The sequence below is a fragment of the Nipponia nippon genome, unplaced genomic scaffold, assembly GCF_047370975.1.
Source record: "Nipponia nippon isolate SJK-2023a ecotype South Korea unplaced genomic scaffold, ASM4737097v1 scaffold_5, whole genome shotgun sequence".
NCBI classification, from domain to species: domain Eukaryota; kingdom Metazoa; phylum Chordata; class Aves; order Pelecaniformes; family Threskiornithidae; genus Nipponia; species Nipponia nippon.
This window is the reverse complement of record NW_028262369.1, coordinates 99,673,415-99,687,247: the sequence shown is the minus strand read 5'-3', so window position 1 is coordinate 99,687,247 and position 13,833 is coordinate 99,673,415. Positions and strand designations below refer to the sequence as shown.

The 13,833-nt window shown below is 48.4% G+C and overlaps 1 protein-coding gene across 1 annotated transcript in view; it reads right to left on the bottom strand.

Moving 5' to 3' along the window:
• Nucleotides 1-2,830: 2,830 nt before the first annotated feature.
• The window catches only part of KCNJ3 (potassium inwardly rectifying channel subfamily J member 3), a 58,806-nt gene continuing 47,803 nt past the window's right edge, over nucleotides 2,831-13,833 (bottom strand). The window contains exon 3 of the mRNA XM_009464737.2: nucleotides 2,831-7,049. Within this exon, the coding sequence (XP_009463012.2) occupies nucleotides 6,466-7,049 (584 nt within the window). The 3' untranslated portion in view covers nucleotides 2,831-6,465. The remainder of the gene's footprint in view (nucleotides 7,050-13,833) is intronic.

Genomic DNA, 13,833 nt, shown 5'->3' with positions numbered 1-13,833 from the left:
GCAAGCTGCTGCACAGCGCTGCTGTGCTGGCTATGGTGAGAGCTGGTGGACCTCTCAGCATGGGCTGGCAAGCAGTTTCAAAGACAAATTGCCTAAGTGGTTGTCACGTGAGATATTCTGCTTGCTTCTCGTTAGCATCCCCCATCCAACAGGAGGAAAGTGATGGTAGCCTCCGTGGTTTCACTGAGTTGCCCAATTGCTGTCACCATAAGCTGGGCTCAATAGCAAGAAAACGCTTATGGCATTGGGCTTATCTATCTCCATTCATCACTTGGTGATGGCCACTGTCCGTGAGCGTTATGAATAGACCTATTGGCATGGGGGAGGACTCCACATGGTGACAATACTGGGGTCAAGGGGCCTCTCCTCACAGGGACATGCACGTGTGGGTCTCTGATGTGGGTCTCTGAGGGATTACACAGTCAGAGGAGTCTCAGGCAGTGGCTCGTTAATGTCTCGAGTCAAAACATATATAGCTGTGAAATGGGAGAATCCTGCCTTGCTCGTGAGGAAGGGCAGCCGGAGTGGGGGTGACAAGATGCCTGACCGTCCCCGGCCTGTATCCAAGGGATGGTGTTAAAGCCCATCGCTCTCCCTCACCCACGGTCAGTTAGGTGGGCTGTAGCGGGTGCGATGCCCACCGAGCGCATCACCTGTCGGGTCTCGGACCGCGTCGCCAGCAGCAGAACTCGCGGGCGCAGGGACAGCAGGAGCGGCCGGGACAGCCCACCCCTTCTCTCCCTGCAGCTTCGGGGCCAGCTCTGCCTGCAAACCTGCTCGACCCCGCCGCAGCGGCTCACCTGGGCTCCAGAGGCTACGAGCGGTGTGGTGCGGTGCGGTGGGGTGCGGTGAGGTGGGGGGTCACACACAGCCCGACACAGCAGCAAGGCCCTTCCAGCCTCGGCTGGATGATGCACAGATGTTTGTCTTGGGAATAATAATTCAAGTGCTTTTTTGCAGCAATCAGAGAGTGCTTGGAAGTGGAGTAAACAGATTAACAAAACCAGTATTGCACTCAGGGTAAACAGTACTTATAACCATACAAAAATTAGGCTGCCATAAAAGGATGAGTTTGCTCTCTCTCTGCCCCCCTCTTTCTCACTCTTTCTCTTTATTTTCCCTTTTCATGAAGTGGAAATGTGCGAAGCATAACAGTAAATCACCTTGAATCCATGGAATTGGTAATTCTGTTACCACACATGAATGCTGAACTGCCCTTCGCCCCCCCGCGCTGCCGCTCGGTCGCAGGGTGGCTGGTGCGAGTGGCAGCACATTCAGGAGCCGCCTGTCACCCCCATCTAATATTTCTTTAAAATATATGGATGCAGCTGCCTTCGGTGGCGATCTGATCCATAAATCGTGCCTGTGCTGGGGTTCACAGCTCAAACCGCCGGCGGGGCCAGGGCCGCTGCCAGGAGCTCCCCCTCTTCCCTGGCAATGCCCCCCGCCTCCCTCCTCGCCGCGGACAGAATAAAGCCCTCGCACCTCATTTAAAGGTGTTTAAATTCTTCTCCTCGTTTGCCCCAACACAGGATGAGAATATATTTCTTTTCCAGCTGTTATACCAGGGATGCTTCTCTTTCTTTCTCGCCCTTCCTCCCTGGCAGATATTTTTCCGATGTAGGCATTTAAAACCCACCTGCAATTTCATTTTCATATCTCCAAGTAAGCACAGCAAATTCACTTTGTTTCAACCACGGCCGAGGAAATAAATTCAAATGTATGCTGCGCCTGGTGACACGGGATGATTGATCCAGCCCCGCGCTGTCGCGTCTCTGTTCTGCCACGGGCGGTAACTCAATTACACCCAGCGTGGCGCCGCCGCCGCCGTTAGCAGCGCTCCCGACGCAGGCAGCAGCGGGACAGCTCCTCGATTCCCGACGATGCCCTGAGCAAGCCGGGATGTCCGCTAGCTGATACAGGTGTTCCTGAGTGACTCCGGTTACGCTGTATTGGGGGATGTGGAAAAAACAATGAGAATAAAACTGAATGGAAACCAGGTGCGTGAGCACGCAAAGAAATCTCCAACTTCTAACAGTATGGAATAAATATACCTATATTGGCATATAGGGGCAAGCAACGGTGGACCAGGAATATAAGGTCGGGACTCAGAGCAGGGCAAGCAGTTGAAAACAAAATATGGTTATGCTCTAGTAACCTTCATTCAGCAGCCTCTTGAGGGGAAGGAGTTAAAAAGTCAGCTATCATCACACACCTTTTTCATTCTTTTATGATTTTCATTTTCTTAGCACAGAACATATTTTGCCCACCCTGAGTGGTGATACCCAGCTACTAACGGGGCAATTTATAGTAAAAACCAAAGAGGAGGCTCTACTCGAGAGAGAGATCGGTTAGCCTCTGTTGATTTCTGGAGCTTTAATTCCTGGGGCTGGATGGGGGAGATTACAATAAAAATTCCTGCTTCTCTGTGAAGAGAGAAAGAGAGCTCCCCCGTCTCTGTGCTGCGGAGGAAATGGCATTTCGTAAATTAACGGTATTTCATAAATTAACGTAAAGTTCAAAAATTCAGCAGGACATTGGCACATTGGGGCTGCCTGCATCACAGAGCCCATCAGTTTCCAGCACGTACCTCGGGCTCTGCTCTTCGCTGGCCGTCAGGACGGAGCCCGCGGACTCCCGAGGCGACGTTCCTGGGACGCGGTGCTCCCGGGACACGGCGCTCCTGGGGCTGGGCTCAGCCAGACCGCCTCCAAAGACCCTGGAAGTGCAGCTCAACGAAACTGAGTTTTTGTTTTCGCTGCTTTCAAGAGCAATCGAGAGATTGGCCTTTTGCACGCACTAAATGTGAAATGAGAAGCCCTTAAACAGCTTGAATACATAGTCATTTATTAAAGTAATAAAAAGTGGACTGGATAAAAGACAAACACATTTAAACCGAACAATTTTTGAAAGTTTAATATAGCTTTAGATAAAACTGAGCTTGCAGTATTAATGAATACAAGTTCGTTATTTTGTATAATTCAAATAAACTTGTACATTTATACAGTTATAGACCACATGCCAGAAAATGCATTTAGTTTATTCTAATTTGAATATGTACAATTTACAATATAATTCAAGCATAAATTCAGCAGTAGAGAACACAGACCGGCTGTGCAATCACACAGTTACTTTTTCTTAGTATAAGCACAAGGGCTGGGCTAAAATGTTAATTAGGGGAAAAAAAAGTGGCCACACCAATAAAAATGAAATATTAACCAGAAATAACTTCCTAAAATGAATAACTAAAGAAAGTTATCATCCATGTTTGTACTTCCACTCTAATTAAAGAAAGACGCATATATTGTCACCTTAACATACGTTAACGCATTGCAACACAAGCCACAAGCCTCGGAAATCTTGCGTCCAGCAAGGACAGGTGCATATTTTGATTTAAAAAATCAAACTTTTCAGTTAATTATAACAATATTTTCTATGGCATTGATTTAATAAAAGCGAGCATACTTTCCCAGTGTTTCACATACCTTCAGATCGTTTTATGCAGGCTACCTGCAGCCACTCAGATTGCCAGTGTATTTTACAGCTACGGCACTTCTCCCTGTCACCTATTTTAAGTTCAATTTGTAGCACACATCCACAATCCACACTGCTCCTACTTAATTCGATCTTGTACACAGATTCAACCTAAAGTTTCCCAAAGAAAAACGCCACTTGGCTCTCCCGCAGGCAGGACTTTGCAGCCCCGGGAAGCCCGGCACCTTCCCCAGGGTTTTCGGGGGGGAGGATGCTAGTGGCCCCGGGGCATGGCTGGTGAGACACCATTGCTCTTAGCCTGGGGACACGTCACATTTACTTTTCCATAAAGAAAAGTCAACCGGACCATTAGCCATCCCCCAACCTGAGCGTTTCAGGTGTTGGGAGACCTGGGCAAAGACGGGCGGCCCCCAGGTGGGACCCCGATGTCCCAGGGAGGGGGATCCCACCTTGCGGCTGCGCTTTCGTACCAGAAACACAAAACTGGGGGCACCAGCACCGCAGCACTGTCACCCAGCGGCAGCGGGTTGGTTGGGTCACGCTCCGGCAGCACCCCGGGAAGGAGGCAGCGATCCTCCACCCACCCTGAATTAACCAAAGGAGTTTTTGAGGAGAGGTGAAGCTGCTGGAGACCCTTCTTTCAAAACCAGAGCGATCTGCTGAAGCCTGCTGGCAGGACTCATCACTCGGCTGGGCCACTGGCCGAGTGTTTACCATGCTGATGAATGCTCTTGGCTCTCTGTTTTGGACTTGGTGGTGTTTTTACTGTTGACACCTGGCAATTGTACATGGCTATTTTCGCTGTCAGTCAAGGACTGGTAGAAGAGTCACGTGTGGTACAAAAATCAGTAGTATTTTACAAGACAACCTGAGGAAGTGTTAGCAAACGGGGGAAAAGAAGTCCAGATTTTACCTTGCCACATCAGCAACCTGCTCACCGCGCGCACAGAGCACAGGATCAGCCCACGGGGACCAACGCACACCCTTCCCTTCAACAGTAACGTGCAGGGAATTGAAGTATAGCCAAAGGTGTAAAAAGCATGCAGTGCCACTCAAAAATCATGATAACCGATGAAAAGAAACTTTGGAAGTTAGTATAAAGTCCTTGGGTGTACAACTGACGGGTCATACACCGCAACTTCCAGGGAAAGCACGGAGCCACAGCCGTGTCTGAGCCAGCCCTCCAGCACTGCTGAGTTTCTGAGTTCTTACTCCATGCCAACATTTATAACAAAAACCATTTTTTTCCTCAAAGATCATCAGATCTGTTGTTATCAGTTATGTAGCAAGCATCAGCACTTGTGCAGGATGGTCCAGAGCCCGCCAGTCAGAAGTGCCCATCCATGACTGCAGCTACGCGTCCACCTCCTGACCCACGTGTGACCGTGCCTGGGACCGCCTGGCTGGGGTCTCAAGGGTTTTACATACAATGTCACACAGAGCCCCTTTCCCGGCTGCTGTTGGCGGTGGCTTTCGTACCCGGCTCTGACGGTGCCGCCCATGGCTCCGTCTCGCCTAGACCTCCTCCTCGTCCAAGAAGGAGCCCCTGGGAAGCCATCGCAACCTGGCCCCCAAACACAGACCACAGGTGTCCTTGGGCACCCACCGCAACAGCCAACCTCCAGCATTTTGGGGAGGGTCCGGGGTGGCACGGGGTGCTCCAGCACCTCAAGCCACGATGAGAGGGGCACCTGCACAACACCCAGCCCTCCTGGCTCGACCCTGCCGGAGCAAAACAAGATGGAAAAGGAAACCCAAACACAAGCACAGAAGGATATCAAACCAAACATTTATACAAAGTATTACTCATTTTGAAACCCACAGGGTCAACTTCAGTTAAGAACATGTTTAAACATTATTTTCACCATAGAGAAAGCAGTAAGGAGCTACGCCACCGGCAGCGCAGCCAGCGGCCGGGGAGCCGTGTGCCTGCCTGGGCTTGGGACTTGCCGCGACTCCGCACAGCTCCGGGTGCGAGACTACGGCTCACGCAGCCATCACCTGCATCGCCACTGGCCCAGCTGGGCCATCAAATCAAGAGGGAGCGAAATCCGGGCACTGCGGAATTAGGGGGAACTGTGATTCTGCCTTTGGGGTGCAGTTTGTCCAGAATAAATGCCTGCTTGGCTTCATGGAGACATTCAGCTATTTTCATGTTTAGCTATTCTATCAACATGAGAAATCAAGCACGTCCTGCTTATTTAAAATGGTTTTCTTGCACATATATTATAAATCACGAAGATTTAAAAAAGATTTTACTAATTGTATCTAAAGTGTGAATATTACTCATTTATTTATTGTTTTGCCTAGGCTTATTAATACAAGTTTCTTCTCTAAACAATGCCTTATGAAATACATTTTGATTTTTTTCTGGTAGCCTAGACTCAGGAAAAGAAACCCCAAGAAAATTTTAAAGCAAAATAGAAACCAGCAGTTAATTTAAGGCTAGCAGATTTAGTGTCAGGAATTAACGAATACACCTTCTTTTAAGAAAAAAGGCATGCACCATAACTACTTTGTTGAACAAAACATCACGATCCACATCAGAGAAAAAAAACCCAACATTTTCAGATCAAATTATAACTTACCCTGAAAGTTACCCACTCGCATGTTTTACCTACTACTTACTCTTAAGAAATACAGGGGAAAGGAATGACCCTTTCCATATTTTTCAGAATATACAGTATAAATATAGCAGGAGTCATGCCATAAAACTATATGCAAAAATTGCACACTATTATTGCATGCTTGTTGTGATACTACATGCCAAGGAAGATCAGCTCGCCGATCGTCCCGCTGGTCGCACTTACAGCGCAGCCACCCCTGCCGAGGGGATGCTCCTGCCTCCCGGCGCGCCGGGGACCACAGAGTTCAGCACACATACGGCTGGTGGAGGGCCTGCTCTCCTGCCCACGCTGCCCTGGCCAGCAGCAGTTCAAGCTCTAAACGATAGCTAGAAGTCCCGTCGGGTTATGTAAACCGGTCCGAATTCATTTTTCGCAGTTTGGGTGGAAGGTTGCCTTCCATCCTGCCGCCGCCTGACAGCTTCTGCAGCTTGGGCGGCAGGTCGGCCACCGACTGGCTGATGGGATCTGACATCATCTTTGTGGTTTTAGACACCAGTTTCTCCTCCGAATTCCCAGGGACCGAGCTGATCCGCTGGAGTTTCATGGGTAAATCCCCCATGCTGTAGGCCTTCTCAGAGGTGGTGGAACTCATCCTGAGGAGTTTTTTGGGGAAGTCTTCCCTCCCAGTTATTTTCTGCAGTTTTGAAGGTAGTTTTGTGCCAACTTCGTCGAGACCATCCAGGCACTCCACCGAGTTATTCCTTTCCTTGCTGTTGCTCACAGCGGGCGCTATCAAGGGAGAGGACATGAGCAGCATCTCCTCCTGCTCCTTCACGCTGTACGGTGGGGTGGGGACCTCAAACGTCGCGTGGAACTGGGAGTAATCGACCTTAAAGAACCCCTCTTCCAAGGAGATAACGGGGAAGAAACGATGACCCCAGAGCACCTCGTCCTCGGTATAGGATGTCCTGGCTTGGCATGTCATCCCTGCAACAACCAAGGGAGTAAAATTTTCACCAGTTATGGACAACTGTGGGTGCACACAAATCTTGGGGATTTTTTTGAACATTTCAATGAAACGTATTTTATGTTTTTAAAAGCATAAAAGAAAAGGCATTGGCATGCCTACCATTCACATGCAGTAGCTATTAAATTGCCATCCTCAAGGTGAAAGGAGCCAACAATAGAGGCAGGAGTGCAACTGAATAATTCACATCTACTATTATGGACACTTCTGAAGGTGCTGCTGACAAAGGGAAATACAGGGCTAACTGATAACCCCCGTATTAAATTAGTAAGAGCTGCTAATTGTAATGTAGAATTGGACTTGTCAGGATCTTAAAGTATTACTAAGTTATTCCATATTTTCATCACATTGACCAATGCATACAAAACCAGACTCTACACTTTCTGCATCGTATGCACAAGCCAAGCCCGTGTTAGTGCGTTCCAGCCCACCAGCGAGCAGTAGTTATGTCCTATGAAACACATTTATTCCTCTTTAAGGGCTTCACCAGCAATCTGCTCGCAGATCCATCGCTGCCAGGCTGAGATCCAAGCTTCAAAAAAATTAGCAGGGAAGAAGAAATATGACTAAGAGGCACAACACTACCCTTCCTCTTCCTCCACCGCCTCCCACCGTGGAGAAAGGTCCTCCTCCCGAGCACCCCGACTTGGCCATCCCGGTGACCCATCCGACCTCAGAAACCAGAGGGAAACGATGACCGTGGATCGATGGAGGCTTCTAGAAGAAATCCTGCTGCTGCTTTTTTTATTTTTGTAAATGGTATCTGTAGCAATCTGTAAATAGAATCACCCTGCCATTTTAACCTAGTATAGCAAACTGGAAATACGACATTTGGTTTTCAGGAAGCTAAATCTACCTCTGCAAACACATCCTCTGCTTAGCTGGCAAGAATGCCTTTGAGTCAGGAGAAAATTAAAGGAAACTTTGGAAGGCACAGAAAAACGATAGCAGGGCTGTAGCGAGGGGAGCGGGAGATGGATATGCGCCTGCTGACACACAGCCAGAGAAATAAAATTTTATTATACTTTATGTTACTGCTAATGGAATCAAAGCTTTAGTTTTGCATAGCAATTTCTACTGCTAATATGTCTGAGTATATCACAAGACATAAACCTCAGTTTTCTGTTTTATCTCTTAGGAGAAAAATATGAACCCGGGTTTTTTTTGCGCTGAGCGCCGCTCCCACCGCCCACGAAGGCGCCTCGCCTGAGCTGCCACCCTGCGGGAGCTCACCCTGAGACCGAGCAGCCCTAACCCTTCCCGCAGCCTCAGGGAGGACACGATCTTATACTTTATGATGCATTTTCACCCGGTCAGCATGTGTTTCAGTTCTGTTTACCAAGTGAAGTGGAAGCAATCACATACCTAATGCTGTAGAAAAAAACTGCAATTTTTAGAAAAATGGTAATTAAGAGTGAGCACTTCTTCCATCTGTGTCCTTTACTCTGCAGCTGTTCATTAGCCATACCTTCGCCGTGAAAGTCCAGACCTTTCCCCCTCTGCTTCTTCAGACCTGACTTCCAAGGGAGACCTCATTAGCGAACGAACGTGCCTAATAATGCATGCAAATGGCGGGAGCCGCACTTGGAGTTGGGTCTACGGTGCCTGTGAAGCAGATGGCTGGTTAACGCTGGTGACCTACGCTTTTGATAACAAATTGCTTAAAATGCAAAGCTGTCTGTACAGAAAAGTTGATAATCGTCAACCTCGCTGCGCTGCAGGCTTTGCTGAGGGGGTTGGAGCCGCACCTCCGGCATGATCCCGTGGGAACGCTGCTGGGGCGGCCCCGGCAACGCTGCTCTGCGGAGAGCTGACTGCTGTGGGGAAATGACTCGCACGGCTTTTTCTTTGCGTTGGCAACACTAAAAAAAAAGAATTTTTATTGTAAAAGGTGTGCTATCAAAATGCCACGGGGGGTGTAGCACGGGGCGTGGGGGGGACGCGCGGGTCAGGAACACTGCCAGGGCTCGGGGAAGGGGACCAGCGCTCAGGACCAGCCGCGCCTGCATCCGCATCCCCATCCACACCCGCAAGAGACCCCGTGCCCGACGCTGCCAGCCCAGGGCGATGCCGGAGCACGGGACCCGCTGCCGGAGGGGTTAGGCTCTCCCATCCCCACCAGCCGCCGTGCTATTTCTACCCCCCAATTTATCATCCTGCCATCTACCAAACCTGCTGCTGCCAGTAGGCTTCCACAGGAGGCATTTTATACCTGGTTACTATCGAAAAATGTATTAGCTGAATCTCAGGAAGATCAGCTTCACGTTTTGTTGCATTGATGTAACTCTTTGTAAGCTCACCTGAGAGAGAAACATTTGCAGGTATGTAATTTTTCTTTAAAAATCAATTTATCTTATTCACTAACAAACCCGAGGGTGCAAATTATTTAACAGCCTCTCAGGATGAACAGCAGTGACTAATATGCTTGTCATTACAGGGAATACCTGTCACACTAAGCAGATGATGCTAAGAGGTGCTACCGTGCTCTGATAAGCCCTTGGACAAGAAATCAATTCTCAGGTTTTCTTCCAGCTCCGCTGCGTTTCCCGGCTCTTCCTTCCCTTCCCGTTTTCTCAGCAAAGCCTCAGACTCCCAGCTATCAGCTCTGCAGTGCCTGTCTGCTATCACACGCTTTCAGCAGCCGGCTCACAGCAGCCCCGGCTGTAACCATCTCTTGTATGATTACAGCAGTAACAACGGCGTTGCAGAAGACTCTGGATGACCGGAGCCATTACCCACATTCTTGTGCAGCTCTTTGCAAGTGTCCTAATGCACGGCCCGTGCTCACTCCTTTGGGAGAATTAAAGCTGGCAGCGGCACTTGGGAGAGGCACGGTCCTTGGGGCTGCCAGACAGAACAGTAACAGTGTCTACAGCCCGCGCCGGGAGCACCTCATCTCGCTCAGGGCGTCCGAAAGCCATCATACTGCTTCCCACAGCACGGGCAAAGCTAACCGCAGCCGAGGCAGGTCCATGTATCGCCCATGGCACCAGCGTGGCGGGGGAAACATCGCCCACAGCTCGGCTCTCCCCTTGCTTGCACCATGAGCTACGTCTTGAACAGGCTGCCTGGACACGAAAGCACCAAACCAAAAACCAGCGGGTATTTCCACGTTTTCCCATAGAAAAAGCAGGAGTATCTGAGTGCAACCCGCCACGGACAGCCCTCCTTGATAACTACCTCAGGATTATTTTCCATTAATTTATGCTCATATAAATATAGGCCTTTTATTTTAATGCAGATGTAGTTTCTTTCTGACCTGTAAAAACAAAGATGCATGAAGCAGGAGGAGGCCAGCAGCCGTCCCGGGCCATGCCAAGGCGCAGGCAGGAGCGGGGCCGGGCTGCCGACGGCACCTCCCGGGGGAGGGCACGCTGCGGTGGCCATGGGCTCACACCGGCAAGTCTTCCTCTCCTTCTGTTGGTATGAAAGGCTTTTCGTTTTTTTGTGCATTTTTTTTCCCCTAAGAAGTTATTCATCAGCAGGGTATGCAGCCAGCAGATCCTTCGATGCCTCCATCATGTTAATGGGCCCGTTAAAATTTTACCAAGTTGTCTATATTATTAATATTCATTTGCAGTATAAATTTTAAACTCTCGTTTGGAAGCAAACATGCTGTATGCAGTGTATACAATTAAAAAGCCATCCGTTTGTCAAAGTAAAAGGTTTCGATGCATTTTGTTCATCGCTCCTAACGCAGGCTTCCACCACAAAGCGCTCTCCAGAGCTGTTAATGCCCGGTGATTGCAACGCGCATTAGCAAAGCTCTGCCTGCCTACGAATCGCAACAACGCACCTGAAAAAGAGGTACACTTGTGCACATATTCCAGCATAAAACCCAAACCAAATGTCCAATAAAACCCCTCTCTGTTATTTCAAAAACAGACGCTGCAAAAACATTGTTTGCTGTGTCCAAGGGAAGAGATTTTCATCCAGCAGCTCTGCTCCGAAGAGGGCAGGCAGGACTCGCTCGTCTGAATACCCCGTACCTCCACAACCTCACTGCTGCCCACCCCTACCCAGATCATCTCTCGCGGTTTCCAGGAATGATGTTCCTTCTGCAGAAACCAGGAGCTGACTCTGTTTTCAAAGTATTATGAATAAAGAGCTTAAAGGAAGGCAAGGGCAAAGTTTGGGGACTCATCTCCTCATGGGCAGAGGCTGAAATGGTGTTAGAGAGAGCTTTAGTATTAGACATTATTAGAGATTCTGCAATTCAGTCATTTACACCCACCCGTAGTGATCTGGCATCCCTCTGTGGAGGCTGGCACCTAATGCCACAGTCCATAACACAGGAAAATCTCAGCCATCCATATTTAGGAAAATTTTCCATTAACTTCCTTAAATAACGTACAGCAGAGCAGCTCTGGAGGATGAGCACGGGTCAAACCGATGTATTTCTTTCCTCAAGTTTGATATAAAAGTATCTTTTATTTTTTTTTTTAAATAACCATGCCTTCTCCTTTCAGCATTTGCTCTATTTGAAGCAAGCACTATCACTGGAGAAAAATGCATCTATCTGTCACATCATAAGTTATTAATTACAAGTTGTTATTTCTAATGAGGTAGAACTCTTGGTTTTAGAGCCCCAACTGAGCTGAAAAAGTGGATGCAATTATCCCACCCTCAGCCAAGCAGCAGACTATTTAAGCTTTTATTTTTCTCTGGCTCTGGCAGGTTCAGACTGAATATTCCATTTCCAGGCAACACCCGTGAGAAACAGGGCTGTGCAAACGCTTAGACACAGCTGACAGGGACCGGAGCTCCCCCCGTGCTCCCCAATAAACACATAATACAGAGGAGGTTTGGTGCCGTTGGGATGATGCTGGGGTCAGAATTGCCCAGCATCTGAAATCCCAGTAATTCAGTTAATGATCCCGATTGCTTCTAGCTTTGCTACAGGATAAGGCCAGTTCCCCAGGAAGGAGAAGGCACCCCAAAGGACAACGGTTGTTGCCACCAAAGCCACCAAAGATCCAGCATCATCTCGCATCACCCAGAGTCCTGTCCCATGTATGTTGGCCGTGATGTCCCCATCGCTGCAGGGATCTGACCCAGCTGGACGTGGACAACCCGTCCTTTGTCACGAGCATGCTTGCCTTCAGTACCCAGGCTGGCTCGGTAAGCCTGAGCTCAATTACAATCATTACTGTGGTTAGTGCGGGCTTTAGACAGATTAAACATGTCCTGAAGTACCCAGGTAATGTGGTCCCTCCTGATGCGGCCAGAGAAAGGCAGAACCACAAAGCATCCCACCGCTGTGACTTGCTGTCAGCACAGCTGAGAGCTGCCTCCCCGAATTAATAAGGGGGCAGATGGAGGACAAAAAATCTGTAAATAAGCACTTTGACTAATTCTATCCTATAATAACCCTCAAATTATTTCCAAATTTCTAAAGTACCCAGATGGAGCTGGCTGCATTCAGGCAATTTCTAGAACTCTTAATATACTGCCTTGAAAAAAAATCACAGGCGTGCTGTTATTTATATGGCCCTCTTACATTTTATTACAGAAGCTGGCTGATAGTTGACAAATCACAGCTCACCAATAAGCTTTTAACAGCCCCCCCCCGAAAGCCTTCAGAAGCAATTTAGGCATACGAAGGTTACATGGCTCTTTTCTCTCTCCAAGGTAATGCCAGAAATTTCTCCTTAAATCTTGTTGTGTTTCTGGGCTGCAATTTGCTGGCCAAGGGCCGGGCGCAGGGCCACCAGGAGGTATCCTTCTTAACATGGAAACGTGGAAAAGTTCATCTTAACCAGCCAGGGAAAGAGAGAATTATTTTGCCATTATGACGACTCAACAGCACATCGTCCCACCGGCACCAAAAAGGGGCATCTTGGCATCCCACCCGCCGGGACGGGAGCGAAGAGAAATCCTTCAGCAAAACTACCAGCAGAAATGCACGAATACAAGAGATGTATGCTAATATTTTGACAGATTTTTTTCTTTTTTCTTATTAAGTGCTAGAGCCCTGCATGTTACAATGCCTGGACCTAAGCCAGCTCCAAGAGGCTGCCTGTGCAGCCGGGCGGCTCTTCCCTTCACATGCTTCACTTTGCATTTTGGGAGGGGGGGATTACCTCCCTGAAATCTGAAGTTTATCTGTAAAGCCTCAAAAATATGTGTCAAAAATGAATCGGCCAGCAATGTTAAATCAATTACTAAGAATTAACCTAACTTACAACTGCAATCTAAGGCCCATGAAGGCAAGAGTGAAACTTCATGTGAGACTTGATATAAAAATATACCGTGCTCATCCTGCACTCTTGCAGAACTAAGGGAAGATTTACCACTGTAGGAAAAAGGAGTTGCACGATTTCCACAGCAATCTCTCCTCTTCCAGGGCTGCAGAGAAATAGGGGACGAGAAGCTGGTTTTATCACATTTAGCTAAGCAACAGCGTGATATCCTGATGTTAACATCTGGCCCCTGTGCCACCCTGTACCTGAAACGCCAACCGATGTCGGAGCTCTGCGATCAGCCAGAAAACGGGCGCCCGAAATGGGAGGCCAGAACCAAAACTCGGAGCGAAGGGTGCGCTTAAGCTTCTCTCAATGTTCATTGCCACATTATTTTTTAATGTAAGTTAAAATGACAAGCTGTACTATGCAGGGCTGAGAAATGTACAGCCTGATGGAAGGGTTTCTAAGCAGACAGAAAGCGTGGTGTCTAAACTCTAACACTTCCCATCTATTTGGAAAGAACAGCTATTTTTAGCATTAACATTTTCCCATCATAATT